The sequence below is a fragment of the Prenolepis imparis genome, unplaced genomic scaffold (genome assembly GCF_030444845.1).
Source record: "Prenolepis imparis isolate NDT839.2.m4 unplaced genomic scaffold, iyPreImpa1.0 SCAF_12, whole genome shotgun sequence".
NCBI classification, from domain to species: Eukaryota; Metazoa; Arthropoda; class Insecta; order Hymenoptera; family Formicidae; genus Prenolepis; species Prenolepis imparis.
Genome location: NW_028141170.1, coordinates 5,908,947 through 5,930,425, shown reverse-complemented (window position 1 = coordinate 5,930,425; position 21,479 = coordinate 5,908,947). Strand labels below are relative to the sequence as shown.

General features: G+C 32.8%; 2 protein-coding genes across 2 annotated transcripts in view; both read left to right on the top strand.

The window, feature by feature from the left end:
- The window catches only part of LOC145943954 (sperm flagellar protein 2-like), an 80,577-nt gene extending 61,409 nt beyond the window's left edge, over positions 1–19,168 (top strand). Inside the window, exon 10 of the mRNA XM_083051873.1 lies at positions 18,905–19,168. Within this exon, the coding sequence (XP_082907999.1) occupies positions 18,905–19,168 (264 nt within the window). The remainder of the gene's footprint in view (positions 1–18,904) is intronic.
- Positions 19,169–19,998: 830 nt separating this feature from the next.
- LOC145943675 (beta-1,4-N-acetylgalactosaminyltransferase bre-4) overlaps positions 19,999–21,479 on the top strand; it is a 109,771-nt gene continuing 108,290 nt past the window's right edge. Inside the window, exon 1 of the mRNA XM_083051406.1 lies at positions 19,999–20,556. The gene's annotated coding sequence lies outside the window, so the exon portion shown is untranslated. The remainder of the gene's footprint in view (positions 20,557–21,479) is intronic.

Genomic DNA, 21,479 nt, shown 5'->3' with positions numbered 1-21,479 from the left:
TGATGGTACCATCAGCATTCCAGCGTACAAACTTTTTGGTATATTTCACGTAATATTATTGAGCGCCGTATGGGATCCGCGCCATATAAATTTTAATTTTCAATATTTAGATACGAGCCAAAAATTAATCGTTTATAGATTTCAAGAGTACATTATATGCACATTATGATGGTACCATCCGCATACCAGCGTACAGACTTTTTGGTATAATTCACATAATATTATTGAGCGCCGTATGGGGTCAGCGGTTTAAAAATTTTAATTTTCAATATTTAGAAACGAGCCAAAAATTAATAGTTTATATATTTCAACAGTACATTATATGCACATTATGATGGTACCATCAGCATTCCAGCGTACAAACTTTTTGGTATAATTCACGTAATATTATTGAGCGCCGTATGGGATCCGCGCCATATAAATTTTTATTTTCAATATTTAGAAACGAGCCAAAAATTAATAGTTTATATATTTCAACAGTACATTATATGCACATTATGATGGTACCATCAGCATACCAGCGTACAGACTTTTTGGTATAATTCACGTAATATTATTGAGCGCCGTATGGGGTCAGCGGCTTAAAAATTTTAATTTTCAATATTTAGAAACGAGCCAAAAATTAATCGTTTATAGATTTCAAGAGTACATTATATGCACATTATGATGGTACCATCAGCATACCAGCGTACAGACTTTTTGGTATAATTCACGTAATATTATTGAGCGCCGTATGGGGTCAGCGGCTTAAAAATTTTAATTTTCAATATTTAGAAACGAGCCAAAAATTAATCGTTTATAGATTTCAAGAGTACATTATATGCACATTATGATGGTACCATCAGCATACCAGCGTACAGACTTTTTGGTATAATTCACGTAATATTATTGAGCGCCGTATGGGGTCAGCGGCTTAAAAATTTTAATTTTCAATATTTAGAAACGAGCCAAAAATTAATAGTTTATATATTTCAACAGTACATTATATGCACATTATGATGGTACCATCAGCATACCAGCGTACAAACTTTTTGGTATAATGCACGTAATTTTATTGTGCGCCGTATGGGATCCGCGCCATATAAATATTAATTTTCAATATTTAGAAACGAGCCAAAAATTAATCGTTTATAGATTTCAAGAGTACATTATATGCACATTATGATGGTACCATCAGCATACCAGCGTACAGACTTTTTGGTATAATTCACGTAATATTACTGAGCGCCGTATGGGGTCAGCGGCTTAAAAATTTTAATTTTCAATATTTTAAAACGAGCCAAAAATTATTCTTTTATATATTTCAACAGTACATTATATGCACATTATGATGGTACCATCAGCATTCCAGCGTACAAACTTTGTGGTATAATTCACGTAATATTATTGAGCGCCGTATGGGATCCGCGCCATATAAATTTTAATTTTCAATATTTAGATACGAGCCAAAAATTAATCGTTTATAGATTTCAAGAGTACATTATATGCACATTATGATGGTACCATCAGCATACCAGCGTACAGACTTTTTGGTATAATTCACGTAATATTATTGAGCGCCGTATGGGGTCAGCGGCTTAAAAATTTTAATTTTCAATATTTAGAAACGAGCCAAAAATTAATAGTTTATATATTTCAACAGTACATTATATGCACATTATTATGGTACCATCAGCATACCAGCGTACAAACTTTTTGGTATAATGCACGTAATTTTATTGTGCGCCGTATGGGATCCGCGCCATATAAATATTAATTTTCAATATTTAGAAACGAGCCAAAAATTAATCGTTTATAGATTTCAAGAGTACATTATATGCACATTATGATGGTACCATCAGCATACCAGCGTACAGACTTTTTGGTATAATTCACGTAATATTACTGAGCGCCGTATGGGGTCATCGGCTTAAAAATTTTAATTTTCAATATTTTAAAACGAGCCAAAAATTATTCTTTTATATATTTCAAGAGTACATTATATGCACATTATGATGGTACCATCAGCATTCCAGCGTACAAACTTTTTGGTATAATTCACGTAATATTATTGAGCGCCGTATGGGATCCGCGCCATATAAATTTTAATTTTCAATATTTAGAAACGAGCCAAAAATTAATCGTTTATAGATTTCAAGAGTACATTATATGCACATTATGATGGTACCATCAGCATACCAGCGTACAGACTTTTTGGTATAATGCACGTAATTTTATTGTGCGCCGTATGGGATCCGCGCCATATAAATATTAATTTTCAATATTTAGAAACGAGCCAAAAATTAATAGTTTATATATTTCAACAGTACATTATATGCACATTATGATGGTACCATCAGCATTCCAGCGTACAAACTTTTTGGTATAATTCACGTAATATTATTGAGCGCCGTATGGGATCCGCGCCATATAAATTTTAATTTTCAATATTTAGAAACGAGCCAAAAATTAATAGTTTATATATTTCAACAGTACATTATATGCACATTATGATGGTATCATCAGCATACCAGCGTACAGACTTTTTGGTATAATTCACGTAATATTATTGAGCGCCGTATGGGGTCAGCGGCTTAAAAATTTTAATTTTCAATATTTAGAAACGAGCCAAAAATTAATAGTTTATATATTTCAACAGTACATTATATGCACATTATGATGGTACCATCAGCATACCAGCGTACAAACTTTTTGGTATAATTCACGTAATTTTATTGAGCGCCGTATGGGATCCGCGCCATATAAATTTTAATTTTCAATATTTAGAAACGAGCCAAAAATTAATCGTTTATAGATTTCAAGAGTACATTATATGCACATTATGATGGTACCATCAGCATACCAGCGTACAGACTTTTTGGTATAATTCACGTAATATTACTGAGCGCCGTATGGGGTCAGCGGCTTAAAAATTTTAATTTTCAATATTTTAAAACGAGCCAAAAATTATTCTTTTATATATTTCAACAGTACATTATATGCACATTATGATGGTACCATCAGCATTCCAGCGTACAAACTTTGTGGTATAATTCACGTAATATTATTGAGCGCCGTATGGGATCCGCGCCATATAAATTTTAATTTTCAATATTTAGATACGAGCCAAAAATTAATCGTTTATAGATTTCAAGAGTACATTATATGCACATTATGATGGTACCATCAGCATACCAGCGTACAGACTTTTTGGTATAATTCACGTAATATTATTGAGCGCTGTATGGGGTCAGCGGCTTAAAAATTTTAATTTTCAATATTTAGAAACGAGCCAAAAATTAATCGTTTATAGATTTCAAGAGTACATTATATGCACATTATGATGGTACCATCAGCATACCAGCGTACAGACTTTTTGGTATAATTCACGTAATATTATTGAGCGCTGTATGGGGTCAGCGGCTTAAAAATTTTAATTTTCAATATTTAGAAACGAGCCAAAAATTAATCGTTTATAGATTTCAAGAGTACATTATATGCACATTATGATGGTACCATCAGCATACCAGCGTACAGACTTTTTGGTATAATTCACGTAATATTATTGAGCGCCGTATGGGGTCAGCGGCTTAAAAATTTTAATTTTCAATATTTAGAAACGAGCCAAAAATTAATAGTTTATATATTTCAACAGTACATTATATGCACATTATGATGGTACCATCAGCATACCAGCGTACAAACTTTTTGGTATAATGCACGTAATTTTATTGTGCGCCGTATGGGATCCGCGCCATATAAATATTAATTTTCAATATTTAGAAACGAGCCAAAAATTAATCGTTTATAGATTTCAAGAGTACATTATATGCACATTATGATGGTACCATCAGCATACCAGCGTACAGACTTTTTGGTATAATTCACGTAATATTACTGAGCGCCGTATGGGGTCAGCGGCTTAAAAATTTTAATTTTCAATATTTTAAAACGAGCCAAAAATTATTCTTTTATATATTTCAACAGTACATTATATGCACATTATGATGGTACCATCAGCATTCCAGCGTACAAACTTTGTGGTATAATGCACGTAATATTATTGAGCGCCGTATGGGATCCGCGCCATATAAATTTTAATTTTCAATATTTAGATACGAGCCAAAAATTAATCGTTTATAGATTTCAAGAGTACATTATATGCACATTATGATGGTACCATCAGCATACCAGCGTACAGACTTTTTGGTATAATTCACGTAATATTATTGAGCGCCGTATGGGATCCGCGCCATATAAATTTTAATTTTCAATATTTAGATACGAGCCAAAAATTAATCGTTTATAGATTTCAAGAGTACATTATATGCACATTATGATGGTACCATCCGCATACCAGCGTACAGACTTTTTGGTATAATTCACATAATATTATTGAGCGCCGTATGGGGTCAGCGGTTTAAAAATTTTAATTTTCAATATTTAGAAACGAGCCAAAAATTAATAGTTTATATATTTCAACAGTACATTATATGCACATTATGATGGTACCATCAGCATACCAGCGTACAGACTTTTTGGTATAATTCACGTAATATTATTGAGCGCCGTATGGGGTCAGCGGCTTAAAAATTTTAATTTTCAATATTTAGAAACGAGCCAAAAATTAATAGTTTATATATTTCAACAGTACATTATATGCACATTATGATGGTACCATCAGCATACCAGCGTACAGACTTTTTGGTATAATTCACGTAATATTATTGAGCGCCGTATGGGGTCAGCGGCTTAAAAATTTTAATTTTCAATATTTAGAAACGAGCCAAAAATTAATAGTTTATATATTTCAACAGTACATTATATGCACATTATGATGGTACCATCAGCATACCAGCGTACAAACTTTTTGGTATAATGCACGTAATTTTATTGTGCGCCGTATGGGATCCGCGCCATATAAATATTAATTTTCAATATTTAGAAACGAGCCAAAAATTAATCGTTTATAGATTTCAAGAGTACATTATATGCACATTATGATGGTACCATCAGCATACCAGCGTACAGACTTTTTGGTATAATTCACGTAATATTACTGAGCGCCGTATGGGGTCAGCGGCTTAAAAATTTTAATTTTCAATATTTTAAAACGAGCCAAAAATTATTCTTTTATATATTTCAAGAGTACATTATATGCACATTATGATGGTACCATCAGCATTCCAGCGTACAAACTTTGTGGTATAATTCACGTAATATTATTGAGCGCCGTATGGGATCCGCGCCATATAAATTTTAATTTTCAATATTTAGATACGAGCCAAAAATTAATCGTTTATAGATTTCAAGAGTACATTATATGCACATTATGATGGTACCATCAGCATACCAGCGTACAGACTTTTTGGTATAATTCACGTAATATTATTGAGCGCCGTATGGGGTCAGCGGCTTAAAAATTTTAATTTTCAATATTTAGAAACGAGCCAAAAATTAATCGTTTATAGATTTCAAGAGTACATTATATGCACATTATGATGGTACCATCAGCATACCAGCGTACAGACTTTTTGGTATAATTCACGTAATATTATTGAGCGCCGTATGGGGTCAGCGGCTTAAAAATTTTAATTTTCAATATTTAGAAACGAGCCAAAAATTAATAGTTTATATATTTCAACAATACATTATATGCACATTATGATGGTACCATCAGCATACCAGCGTACAAACTTTTTGGTATAATGCACGTAATTTTATTGTGCGCCGTATGGGATCCGCGCCATATAAATATTAATTTTCAATATTTAGAAACGAGCCAAAAATTAATCGTTTATAGATTTCAAGAGTACATTATATGCACATTATGATGGTACCATCAGCATACCAGCGTACAGACTTTTTGGTATAATTCACGTAATATTATTGAGCGCCGTATGGGGTCAGCGGCTTAAAAATTTTAATTTTCAATATTTAGAAACGAGCCAAAAATTAATAGTTTATATATTTCAACAGTACATTATATGCACATTATGATGGTACCATCAGCATACCAGCGTACAAACTTTTTGGTATAATGCACGTAATTTTATTGTGCGCCGTATGGGATCCGCGCCATATAAATATTAATTTTCAATATTTAGAAACGAGCCAAAAATTAATCGTTTATAGATTTCAAGAGTACATTATATGCACATTATGATGGTACCATCAGCATACCAGCGTACAGACTTTTTGGTATAATTCACGTAATATTACTGAGCGCCGTATGGGGTCAGCGGCTTAAAAATTTTAATTTTCAATATTTTAAAACGAGCCAAAAATTATTCTTTTATATATTTCAACAGTACATTATATGCACATTATGATGGTACCATCAGCATACCAGCGTACAAACTTTTTGGTATAATGCACGTAATTTTATTGTGCGCCGTATGGGATCCGCGCCATATAAATATTAATTTTCAATATTTAGAAACGAGCCAAAAATTAATCGTTTATAGATTTCAAGAGTACATTATATGCACATTATGATGGTACCATCAGCATACCAGCGTACAGACTTTTTGGTATAATTCACATAATATTATTGAGCGCCGTATGGGGTCAGCGGTTTAAAAATTTTAATTTTCAATATTTAGAAACGAGCCAAAAATTAATAGTTTATATATTTCAACAGTACATTATATGCACATTATGATGGTACCATCAGCATTCCAGCGTACAAACTTTTTGGTATAATTCACGTAATATTATTGAGCGCCGTATGGGATCCGCGCCATATAAATTTTAATTTTCAATATTTAGAAACGAGCCAAAAATTAATAGTTTATATATTTCAACAGTACATTATATGCACATTATGATGGTACCATCAGCATACCAGCGTACAGACTTTTTGGTATAATTCACGTAATATTATTGAGCGCCGTATGGGGTCAGCGGCTTAAAAATTTTAATTTTCAATATTTAGAAACGAGCCAAAAATTAATCGTTTATAGATTTCAAGAGTACATTATATGCACATTATGATGGTACCATCAGCATACCAGCGTACAGACTTTTTGGTATAATTCACGTAATATTATTGAGCGCCGTATGGGGTCAGCGGCTTAAAAATTTTAATTTTCAATATTTAGAAACGAGCCAAAAATTAATAGTTTATATATTTCAACAGTACATTATATGCACATTATGATGGTACCATCAGCATACCAGCGTACAAACTTTTTGGTATAATTCACGTAATATTACTGAGCGCCGTATGGGGTCAGCGGCTTAAAAATTTTAATTTTCAATATTTTAAAACGAGCCAAAAATTATTCTTTTATATATTTCAACAGTACATTATATGCACATTATGATGGTACCATCAGCATTCCAGCGTACAAACTTTTTGGTATAATTCACGTAATTTTATTGAGCGCCGTATGGGATCCGCGCCATATAAATTTTAATTTTCAATATTTAGAAACGAGCCAAAAATTAATCGTTTATAGATTTCAAGAGTACATTATATGCACATTATGATGGTACCATCAGCATACCAGCGTACAGACTTTTTGGTATAATTCACGTAATATTACTGAGCGCCGTATTGGGTCAGCGACTTAAAAATTTTAATTTTCAATATTTTAAAACGAGCCAAAAATTATTCTTTTATATATTTCAACAGTACATTATATGCACATTATGATGGTACCATCAGCATTCCAGCGTACAAACTTTTTGGTATAATTCACGTAATATTATTGAGCGCCGTATGGGATCCGCGCCATATAAATTTTAATTTTCAATATTTAGAAACGAGCCAAAAATTAATAGTTTATAAATTTCAACAGTACATTATATGCACATTATGATGGTACCATCAGCATACCAGCGTACAGACTTTTTGGTATAATTCACGTAATATTATTGAGCGCCGTATGGGGTCAGCGGCTTAAAAATTTTAATTTTCAATATTTAGAAACGAGCCAAAAATTAATCGTTTATAGATTTCAAGAGTACATTATATGCACATTATGATGGTACCATCAGCATACCAGCGTACAGACTTTTTGGTATAATTCACGTAATATTATTGAGCGCCGTATGGGGTCAGCGGCTTAAAAATTTTAATTTTCAATATTTAGAAACGAGCCAAAAATTAATAGTTTATATATTTCAACAGTACATTATATGCACATTATGATGGTACCATCAGCATACCAGCGTACAAACTTTTTGGAATAATGCACGTAATTTTATTGTGCGCCGAATGGGATCCGCGCCATATAAATATTAATTTTCAATATTTAGAAACGAGCCAAAAATTAATCGTTTATAGATTTCAAGAGTACATTATATGCACATTATGATGGTACCATCAGCATACCAGCGTACAGACTTTTTGGTATAATTCACGTAATATTATTGAGCGCCGTATGGGGTCAGCGGCTTAAAAATTTTAATTTTCAATATTTTAAAACGAGCCAAAAATTATTCTTTTATATATTTCAACAGTACATTATATGCACATTATGATGGTACCATCAGCATTCCAGCGTACAAACTTTGTGGTATAATTCACGTAATATTATTGAGCGCCGTATGGGATCCGCGCCATATAAATTTTAATTTTCAATATTTAGATACGAGCCAAAAATTAATCGTTTATAGATTTCAAGAGTACATTATATGCACATTATGATGGTACCATCAGCATACCAGCGTACAGACTTTTTGGTATAATTCACGTAATATTATTGAGCGCCGTATGGGATCCGCGCCATATAAATTTTAATTTTCAATATTTAGATACGAGCCAAAAATTAATCGTTTATAGATTTCAAGAGTACATTATATGCACATTATGATGGTACCATCCGCATACCAGCGTACAGACTTTTTGGTATAATTCACATAATATTATTGAGCGCCGTATGGGGTCAGCGGTTTAAAAATTTTAATTTTCAATATTTAGAAACGAGCCAAAAATTAATAGTTTATATATTTCAACAGTACATTATATGCACATTATGATGGTACCATCAGCATACCAGCGTACAGACTTTTTGGTATAATTCACGTAATATTATTGAGCGCCGTATGGGGTCAGCGGCTTAAAAATTTTAATTTTCAATATTTAGAAACGAGCCAAAAATTAATAGTTTATATATTTCAACAGTACATTATATGCACATTATGATGGTACCATCAGCATACCAGCGTACAAACTTTTTGGTATAATTCACGTAATATTACTGAGCGCCGTATGGGGTCAGCGGCTTAAAAATTTTAATTTTCAATATTTTAAAACGAGCCAAAAATTATTCTTTTATATATTTCAACAGTACATTATATGCACATTATGATGGTACCATCAGCATTCCAGCGTACAAACTTTTTGGTATAATTCACGTAATTTTATTGAGCGCCGTATGGGATCCGCGCCATATAAATTTTAATTTTCAATATTTAGAAACGAGCCAAAAATTAATCGTTTATAGATTTCAAGAGTACATTATATGCACATTATGATGGTACCATCAGCATACCAGCGTACAGACTTTTTGGTATAATTCACGTAATATTACTGAGCGCCGTATTGGGTCAGCGACTTAAAAATTTTAATTTTCAATATTTTAAAACGAGCCAAAAATTATTCTTTTATATATTTCAACAGTACATTATATGCACATTATGATGGTACCATCAGCATTCCAGCGTACAAACTTTTTGGTATAATTCACGTAATATTATTGAGCGCCGTATGGGATCCGCGCCATATAAATTTTAATTTTCAATATTTAGAAACGAGCCAAAAATTAATAGTTTATAAATTTCAACAGTACATTATATGCACATTATGATGGTACCATCAGCATACCAGCGTACAGACTTTTTGGTATAATTCACGTAATATTATTGAGCGCCGTATGGGGTCAGCGGCTTAAAAATTTTAATTTTCAATATTTAGAAACGAGCCAAAAATTAATCGTTTATAGATTTCAAGAGTACATTATATGCACATTATGATGGTACCATCAGCATACCAGCGTACAGACTTTTTGGTATAATTCACGTAATATTATTGAGCGCCGTATGGGGTCAGCGGCTTAAAAATTTTAATTTTCAATATTTAGAAACGAGCCAAAAATTAATAGTTTATATATTTCAACAGTACATTATATGCACATTATTATGGTACCATCAGCATACCAGCGTACAAACTTTTTGGTATAATGCACGTAATTTTATTGTGCGCCGTATGGGATCCGCGCCATATAAATATTAATTTTCAATATTTAGAAACGAGCCAAAAATTAATCGTTTATAGATTTCAAGAGTACATTATATGCACATTATGATGGTACCATCAGCATACCAGCGTACAGACTTTTTGGTATAATTCACGTAATATTACTGAGCGCCGTATGGGGTCATCGGCTTAAAAATTTTAATTTTCAATATTTTAAAACGAGCCAAAAATTATTCTTTTATATATTTCAAGAGTACATTATATGCACATTATGATGGTACCATCAGCATTCCAGCGTACAAACTTTTTGGTATAATTCACGTAATATTATTGAGCGCCGTATGGGATCCGCGCCATATAAATTTTAATTTTCAATATTTAGAAACGAGCCAAAAATTAATAGTTTATATATTTCAGCAGTACATTATATGCACATTATGATGGTACCATCAGCATACCAGCGTACAGACTTTTTGGTATAATTCACATAATATTATTGAGCGCCGTATGGGGTCAGCGGCTTAAAAATTTTAATTTTCAATATTTAGAAACGAGCCAAAAATTAATAGTTTATATATTTCAACAGTACATTATATGCACATTATGATGGTACCATCAGCATACCAGCGTACAAACTTTTTGGTATAATGCACGTAATTTTATTGTGCGCCGTATGGGATCCGCGCCATATAAATATTAATTTTCAATATTTAGAAACGAGCCAAAAATTAATCGTTTATAGATTTCAAGAGTACATTATATGCACATTATGATGGTACCATCAGCATACCAGCGTACAGACTTTTTGGTATAATGCACGTAATTTTATTGTGCGCCGTATGGGATCCGCGCCATATAAATATTAATTTTCAATATTTAGAAACGAGCCAAAAATTAATAGTTTATATATTTCAACAGTACATTATATGCACATTATGATGGTACCATCAGCATTCCAGCGTACAAACTTTTTGGTATAATTCACGTAATATTATTGAGCGCCGTATGGGATCCGCGCCATATAAATTTTAATTTTCAATATTTAGAAACGAGCCAAAAATTAATAGTTTATATATTTCAACAGTACATTATATGCACATTATGATGGTATCATCAGCATACCAGCGTACAGACTTTTTGGTATAATTCACGTAATATTATTGAGCGCCGTATGGGGTCAGCGGCTTAAAAATTTTAATTTTCAATATTTAGAAACGAGCCAAAAATTAATAGTTTATATATTTCAACAGTACATTATATGCACATTATTATGGTACCATCAGCATACCAGCGTACAAACTTTTTGGTATAATGCACGTAATTTTATTGTGCGCCGTATGGGATCCGCGCCATATAAATATTAATTTTCAATATTTAGAAACGAGCCAAAAATTAATCGTTTATAGATTTCAAGAGTACATTATATGCACATTATGATGGTACCATCAGCATACCAGCGTACAGACTTTTTGGTATAATTCACGTAATATTACTGAGCGCCGTATGGGGTCAGCGGCTTAAAAATTTTAATTTTCAATATTTTAAAACGAGCCAAAAATTATTCTTTTATATATTTCAAGAGTACATTATATGCACATTATGATGGTACCATCAGCATTCCAGCGTACAAACTTTTTGGTATAATTCACGTAATATTATTGAGCGCCGTATGGGATCCGCGCCATATAAATTTTAATTTTTAATATTTAGAAACGAGCCAAAAATTAATAGTTTATATATTTCAACAGTACATTATATGCACATTATGATGGTACCATCAGCATACCAGCGTACAGACTTTTTGGTATAATTCACATAATATTATTGAGCGCCGTATGGGGTCAGCGGCTTAAAAATTTTAATTTTCAATATTTAGAAACGAGCCAAAAATTAATAGTTTATATATTTCAACAGTACATTATATGCACATTATGATGGTACCATCAGCATACCAGCGTACAGACTTTTTGGTATAATTCACGTAATATTATTGAGCGCCGTATGGGGTCAGCGGCTTAAAAATTTTAATTTTCAATATTTAGAAACGAGCCAAAAATTAATCGTTTATAGATTTCAAGAGTACATTATATGCACATTATGATGGTACCATCAGCATACCAGCGTACAGACTTTTTGGTTTAATTCACGTAATATTATTGAGCGCCGTATGGGGTCAGCGGCTTAAAAATTTTAATTTTCAATATTTAGAAACGAGCCAAAAATTAATAGTTTATATATTTCAACAGTACATTATATGCACATTATGATGGTACCATCAGCATACCAGCGTACAAACTTTTTGGTATAATGCACGTAATTTTATTGTGCGCCGTATGGGATCCGCGCCATATAAATATTAATTTTCAATATTTAGAAACGAGCCAAAAATTAATCGTTTATAGATTTCAAGAGTACATTATATGCACATTATGATGGTACCATCAGCATACCAGCGTACAGACTTTTTGGTATAATTCACGTAATATTACTGAGCGCCGTATGGGGTCAGCGGCTTAAAAATTTTAATTTTCAATATTTTAAAACGAGCCAAAAATTATTCATTTATATATTTCAACAGTACATTATATGCACATTATGATGGTACCATCAGCATTCCAGCGTACAAACTTTGTGGTATAATTCACGTAATATTATTGAGCGCCGTATGGGATCCGCGCCATATAAATTTTAATTTTCAATATTTAGAAACGAGCCAAAAATTAATAGTTTATATATTTCAGCAGTACATTATATGCACATTATGATGGTACCATCAGCATACCAGCGTACAGACTTTTTGGTATAATTCACATAATATTATTGAGCGCCGTATGGGGTCAGCGGCTTAAAAATTTTAATTTTCAATATTTAGAAACGAGCCAAAAATTAATAGTTTATATATTTCAACAATACATTATATGCACATTATGATGGTACCATCAGCATACCAGCGTACAAACTTTTTGGTATAATGCACGTAATTTTATTGTGCGCCGTATGGGATCCGCGCCATATAAATATTAATTTTCAATATTTAGAAACGAGCCAAAAATTAATCGTTTATAGATTTCAAGAGTACATTATATGCACATTATGATGGTACCATCAGCATACCAGCGTACAGACTTTTTGGTATAATGCACGTAATTTTATTGTGCGCCGTATGGGATCCGCGCCATATAAATATTAATTTTCAATATTTAGAAACGAGCCAAAAATTAATCGTTTATAGATTTCAAGAGTACATTATATGCACATTATGATGGTACCATCAGCATACCAGCGTACAGACTTTTTGGTATAATTCACGTAATATTATTGAGCGCCGTATGGGGTCAGCGGCTTAAAAATTTTAATTTTCAATATTTTAAAACGAGCCAAAAATTATTCTTTTATATATTTCAACAGTACATTATATGCACATTATGATGGTACCATCAGCATTCCAGCGTACAAACTTTTTGGTATAATTCACGTAATATTATTGAGCGCCGTATGGGATCCGCGCCATATAAATTTTAATTTTCAATATTTAGATACGAGCCAAAAATTAATCGTTTATAGATTTCAAGAGTACATTATATGCACATTATGATGGTACCATCCGCATACCAGCGTACAGACTTTTTGGTATAATTCACATAATATTATTGAGCGCCGTATGGGGTCAGCGGCTTAAAAATTTTAATTTTCAATATTTAGAAACGAGCCAAAAATTAATAGTTTATATATTTCAACAGTACATTATATGCACATTATGATGGTACCATCAGCATACCAGCGTACAAACTTTTTGGTATAATTCACGTAATATTACTGAGCGCCGTATGGGGTCAGCGGCTTAAAAATTTTAATTTTCAATATTTTAAAACGAGCCAAAAATTATTCTTTTATATATTTCAACAGTACATTATATGCACATTATGATGGTACCATCAGCATTCCAGCGTACAAACTTTTTGGTATAATTCACGTAATTTTATTGAGCGCCGTATGGGATCCGCGCCATATAAATTTTAATTTTCAATATTTAGAAACGAGCCAAAAATTAATCGTTTATAGATTTCAAGAGTACATTATATGCACATTATGATGGTACCATCAGCATACCAGCGTACAGACTTTTTGGTATAATTCACGTAATATTACTGAGCGCCGTATTGGGTCAGCGACTTAAAAATTTTAATTTTCAATATTTTAAAACGAGCCAAAAATTATTCTTTTATATATTTCAACAGTACATTATATGCACATTATGATGGTACCATCAGCATTCCAGCGTACAAACTTTTTGGTATAATTCACGTAATATTATTGAGCGCCGTATGGGATCCGCGCCATATAAATTTTAATTTTCAATATTTAGAAACGAGCCAAAAATTAATAGTTTATAAATTTCAACAGTACATTATATGCACATTATGATGGTACCATCAGCATACCAGCGTACAGACTTTTTGGTATAATTCACGTAATATTATTGAGCGCCGTATGGGGTCAGCGGCTTAAAAATTTTAATTTTCAATATTTAGAAACGAGCCAAAAATTAATCGTTTATAGATTTCAAGAGTACATTATATGCACATTATGATGGTACCATCAGCATACCAGCGTACAGACTTTTTGGTATAATTCACGTAATATTATTGAGCGCCGTATGGGGTCAGCGGCTTAAAAATTTTAATTTTCAATATTTAGAAACGAGCCAAAAATTAATAGTTTATATATTTCAACAGTACATTATATGCACATTATTATGGTACCATCAGCATACCAGCGTACAAACTTTTTGGTATAATGCACGTAATTTTATTGTGCGCCGTATGGGATCCGCGCCATATAAATATTAATTTTCAATATTTAGAAACGAGCCAAAAATTAATCGTTTATAGATTTCAAGAGTACATTATATGCACATTATGATGGTACCATCAGCATACCAGCGTACAGACTTTTTGGTATAATTCACGTAATATTACTGAGCGCCGTATGGGGTCAGCGGCTTAAAAATTTTAATTTTCAATATTTTAAAACGAGCCAAAAATTATTCTTTTATATATTTCAAGAGTACATTATATGCACATTATGATGGTACCATCAGCATTCCAGCGTACAAACTTTTTGGTATAATTCACGTAATATTATTGAGCGCCGTATGGGATCCGCGCCATATAAATTTTAATTTTCAATATTTAGAAACGAGCCAAAAATTAATAGTTTATATATTTCAGCAGTACATTATATGCACATTATGATGGTACCATCAGCATACCAGCGTACAGACTTTTTGGTATAATTCACATAATATTATTGAGCGCCGTATGGGGTCAGCGGCTTAAAAATTTTAATTTTCAATATTTAGAAACGAGCCAAAAATTAATAGTTTATATATTTCAACAGTACATTATATGCACATTATGATGGTACCATCAGCATACCAGCGTACAAACTTTTTGGTATAATGCACGTAATTTTATTGTGCGCCGTATGGGATCCGCGCCATATAAATATTAATTTTCAATATTTAGAAACGAGCCAAAAATTAATCGTTTATAGATTTCAAGAGTACATTATATGCACATTATGATGGTACCATCAGCATACCAGCGTACAGACTTTTTGGTATAATGCACGTAATTTTATTGTGCGCCGTATGGGATCCGCGCCATATAAATATTAATTTTCAATATTTAGAAACGAGCCAAAAATTAATCGTTTATAGATTTCAAGAGTACATTATATGCACATTATGATGGTACCATCAGCATACCAGCGTACAGACTTTTTGGTATAATTCACGTAATATTATTAAGCGCCGTATGGGGTCAGCGGCTTAAAAATTTTAATTTTCAATATTTTAAAACGGGCCAAAAATTATTCTTTTATATATTTCAACAGTACATTATATGCACATTATGATGGTACCATCAGCATTCCAGCGTACAAACTTTTTGGTATAATTCACGTAATATTATTGAGCGCCGTATGGGATCCGCGCCATATAAATTTTAATTTTCAATATTTAGAAACGAGCCAAAAATTAATAGTTTATATATTTCAACAGTACATTATATGCACATTATGATGGTACCATCAGCATACCAGCGTACAGACTTTTTGGTATAATTCACGTAATATTATTGAGCGCCGTATAGGGTCAGCGGCTTAAAAATTTTAATTTTCAATATTTTAAAACGAGCCAAAAATTATTCTTTTATATATTTCAACAGTACATTATATGCACATTATGATGGTACCATCAGCATTCCAGCGTACAAACTTTTTGGTATAATTCACGTAATATTATTGAGCGCCGTATGGGATCCGCGCCATATAAATTTTAATTTTCAATATTTAGAAACGAGCCAAAAATTAATCTTTTATATATTTCAACAGTACATTATATGCACATTATGATGGTACCATCAGCATACCAGCGTACAGACTTTTTGGTATAATTCACGTAATATTATTGTGCGCCGTATGGGATCCGCGCCATATAAATTTTAATTTTCAATATTTAGAAACGAGCCAAAAATTAATAGTTTATATATTTCAACAGTACATTATATGCACATTATGATGGTACCATCAGCATACCAGCGTACAGACTTTTGTTTATAATTCACGTAATATTATTGTGCGCCGTATGGGATTCGCGGCTTAAAAATTTTAATTTTCAATATTTAGAAACGAGCCAAAAATTAATCTTTTATATATTTCAACAGTACATTATATGCACATTATGATGGTACCATCAGCATACCAGCGTACAGACTTTTTGGTATAATTCGCGTAATATTATTGTGCGCCGTATGGGATCCGCGCCATATAAATTTTAATTTTCAATATTTTAAAACGAGCCAAAAATTATTCTTTTATATATTTCAACAGTACATTATATGCACATTATGATGGTACCATCAGCATACCAGCGTACAGACTTTTTTGTATAATTCACGTAATATTATTGTGCGCCGTATGGGATCCGCGCCATATAAATTTTAATTTTCAATATTTAGAAACGAGCCAAAAATTTTTCGTTTATATATTTCAACAGTACATTGTGCGCAGATTATTGTGGTACCAAGAGCAAACGAGCCTACAAACTTGTTGATTTAATATACGTAATATTAATGTGCGCCATATGAGATACGCGACGATAAAATTTCGAATTTCAATATTTTAAATCGAGCCAAAAATTATTCGTTTATATATTTCAACAGTACATTGTGTGGATATTTTGATGGTACCATCAGCATACCAGCGTACAAACTTTTTGATCTATTATACGTAATATTAATCTGCGCCGTATGAGATTCCCTGCGATAAATTTTCGATTTTCATTATTTATATCAAGCCAAGATACGAACTGTCATTATCATATCCATAGATTCGTTTTGCTGATATCGACCAGTCGTATAGACGCAGAAGAGTCAACAATAACGCAATATCGACTTCAAACGCGCACTTTTCACGTCTACATCACTTTTTTTATAAGGGATACACTTAAAAGAAGTCCCCGCCTTATATGTTTCGCGCCGATAATTTGACGATATTGAATATTTTTAAACGCGGCAAAAATTTTTTATTTACATTTTTCTATAGTATATTGTGTGCAGATTGCAGTTATATCAAAAATATAAGAGCCTACAAACTTTTTTAATTAATACACATAAAAAAAGTCCCCTCCGTATAGGTTTTGTAGCTATAATTTGATGATTTTTAATAATTTTAAATGAGCCTGGTGTCTGTTTGGTACCAAAATATTTTGCAGACAATGTAATATCAAAATATACAGCAAATAAATTTTTGGCTCGTCTTGAAATATTAAATATCGACACAATATCGCCGTGAACCCTATGTGGCGCGTTTTTATTTAAAGGATATTGAATGAAAAAATTAGTACGCTGGTGTCTGCTTGGTACCAATAAATTTTGCAGACAATGTACTATTAAGATTTACAAGCGATGAATTTTTGGCTAGTCTTTTAATATAAAGATCGACACTAGATCGCCTCTTACACTATGCGGCGCATTCTTATATTATGTATATTAATTTATTAAGAATATATTCATCGCTTGTATATTTTGATAGTACATTGCTTTCAAAATATTTTGGTACCAAGCAGATACCAGCGTATAAATTCCTTTATTTAATATACATAATATGTGTCGCATAGTGTCCGCGGCAAACCTAGTGTCGATTTTTAATATTTAAAGGCTAGCCAAAAATTCATTGCTTGTATATTTCAATAATATTTTAAAATTTAACTAGCAAATTTTCGCTTTTTTAATTTTTTTGACAGAAATCAACTGATTAAAACGTTAATTTGCTAATTAATTTTTAAAATAATAACACGTTATTAAAGTTATAATAAAATATTTTAAATAATATGTATGTTATAATACGTTAAACTCGATTAATATTTTTGATACTTATCATTTGATATCTGTCAAAAATATTATTCGAGTTGAAACAAACTTTATATTATTTTTTTGAAAATATCACTTTTTAACATTAAATCGATGAATGGCCGGCGATTGTGTTGTTCTAGTTTTAATTAGAAAAGTAATTGTAATGTCGTATTAAAAATATTCATATAAACTAATATGTAAATACATTTTTGTGATATAATTTTTTTTTCTATTAAAGTGAATGTATGTCAGAGTAATAATTTCGTTTAAAAGTAGTTTTTATTAGATGATTTATTTTCAGACGGTTTTATCTGCGTGTTTACCGTGGTTTGTATCACAAGCGAATCTTTTTCAAACCTCTATGAGCCTTTGCGAAGGAATAGCACACATATACAACGAATTAAAAGATGAGGAATTAAATGATGATGAAAATTTCGTTTTAGCTCATCGTTTATTAAATCATGGCTTTATTCATGAATTATTAAGTGCTTCTAGCAAGTTTGTTTCAACAAATATATCAGATCTGCTTCGAAACATTCTAAAAGAAAGATATGTAACAATATAACAAAAGTTTATGTTAAAAAAATAAAGTATGACTGAAAGATAAATCTGTGTGAAAATATTGAATAGCATTCTTCTCTTGATTAATTTATAACTCTAACATTTTCGTAAAACTTTTCTTCGTAAATTCTGTCATAAAGTATAGACTATTTTAAATTATTAATATTTTTCAATTCTTTAATTATTATTAATTTTATTTTCTATATAATTTTATTTACCAGCTAATTATTTTTTTCATAATTTTATAATCGATTAATTGATGCTATAAATATAATGTTAAATTTATAATAATGTATCTCTTTGAGAAAACTCGATTTTTGAAATGTGAGAGAAGTCTCTATTAGAATTATGCATATAATCTGAATATATTCCTTCATTTTCTCCAAAAAGTTTTAATTATCTATATTGGCAGTTCCCGGAAGCAATGATTTCGTCATTGATTTAACGACAATTACCATATATTATTTGAAATCGAGTCAGGAAATTAATTAAGTAACGTATTTTGTTGGAAAGTTATATTTTCTTTTTTTCATGTCATCAAGAATGTTGCTCTATTATTATCATAATGCTTTCGTCGCGGATAAGGACAAAGAACAAAGTTCTGATATCTCTATATCCAAGGAAGGTGAGAGAGCATCTGCGATATCAAGTTTACCATAAACCGAGTCTTTCATTTTCGCGAGAGATCCGTGGACGCCACGCCAGATATCGCCACGCAGTCGGCTCGCAGGTCAAATAGCCCGCGTCGCCTCCGCCAATCAGCGCGCCGGATTTTCGGCGGCGCCGCTGCGGACGCTGGCGCTCGCTCGCATTCGCGACAGTCTTGCGACGAGATGTCCTCCGCGGTGGACCTGTCCGCGTATCCGTTTCGCGTTCTCCCTCATTTTGCGACGAGTGACCCGTTGTCCGACGAACAACGTCATCCGCGCCTCGTCGACGACGTGCTCGTCGCAGCATCGACTCGTCGGATCGCGCCGATGATTCGATAAGAGACGCAGAGAGCAGGGTGCATTCTCAAGAGTGGAACGAACTCTCGGAAGCGGCCCGCCCGAATCATAACGCTTCCTCGCGACAGAGCCGGTTGTGGAAGCTGCGAACGTCCACGGCGCCACCCGATCCGAGGCGACGCGATCACGTGGCTGGCTCCGTTTGTCCTCCTCCGACCGTGTTTATTCTCGTTCGATCTCGTGTGTGCGCGCGCGAACGCAAGTGCCGGAATTGACGAACAGTGGCGGCGAGAGCGACGTCGGCGCCTTTCATCTCGCGTGCTCGGGATGTGACGCCGTTATTCTCTCCATGGAGCCCGGAGAGGGCTGCTGCCTGGCCACGTCGAGGAGACGCAGAGCAGACGGTGAGGTCGTCATCGAGTCGACAATCGACGCGGCTGTAAAAGTCAGTACAATATTGCATTTATTACCCTTGTTTATATATGCTTCTCGGTCGCGGGAGATTACGTCACGCTCACGTGACCAACCGGCGACGAGAGATAACGGTCAATTTAAAGTTTAAAGAGAGAGAGAGAGAGAAAGGGTTGAAATTCTTTCGCGAAATGTCAGGCTCTTCTATTACCGGATGATATTTAGCTAGTCTTGTCTCACGCACACAAATATATATTATACATATAAATATACATATACATATAAATATACATATAAATATTGCATAGAAGTAAAATGATGATTGATATAAAAGATTATAGAAGAGAGAGAGCAATACGTTGTTGTAACTCATGATTATCTCACTTTTTCCCAGAAATCCTTCGTCAATTTTGGCTTGCATGTAAATACAGTGATAATAATTGAAATATCTTTCTTTCTCTCTCTCTCTCTCTCTTTCTCTCTCTCTGTTTCTCGAAAAGATTTTAAAATGATATGAAACGCTCGCGTGCATATACATATATACACTTGGCTACCGTGTTGTTTTTGAAATTAAATACACTGCAGCAAAGTTAATGTGCCGAAATTATACGATTCATTCGTTTAGCAACGCCCATGTACACATACGAAAATACACAAATCGTGCACTGTGCATTAATGCACAACATGGGCTAATGATGTAGTAACAAGTTTGCGAATGCTCTGCAATTCGTTGCTTATTAACCTGGCTCTGAAATTCCGAGGTTGTAATTTTGCATGCTCGCCTGTGTACAAATGTGCCTAGATACAATTACTTTTGTCATGTTGAAATCAAACTTTGCACATTCGCGTGCTCGAATGCGGAAAATTGCAACATGTCGTAGCTTTAATGTGGTGCAGTTTGTTAATTTTGAGTTTGAGGTGCAAATCTCTGTAATTTGAGATTTTATTTACAAAATA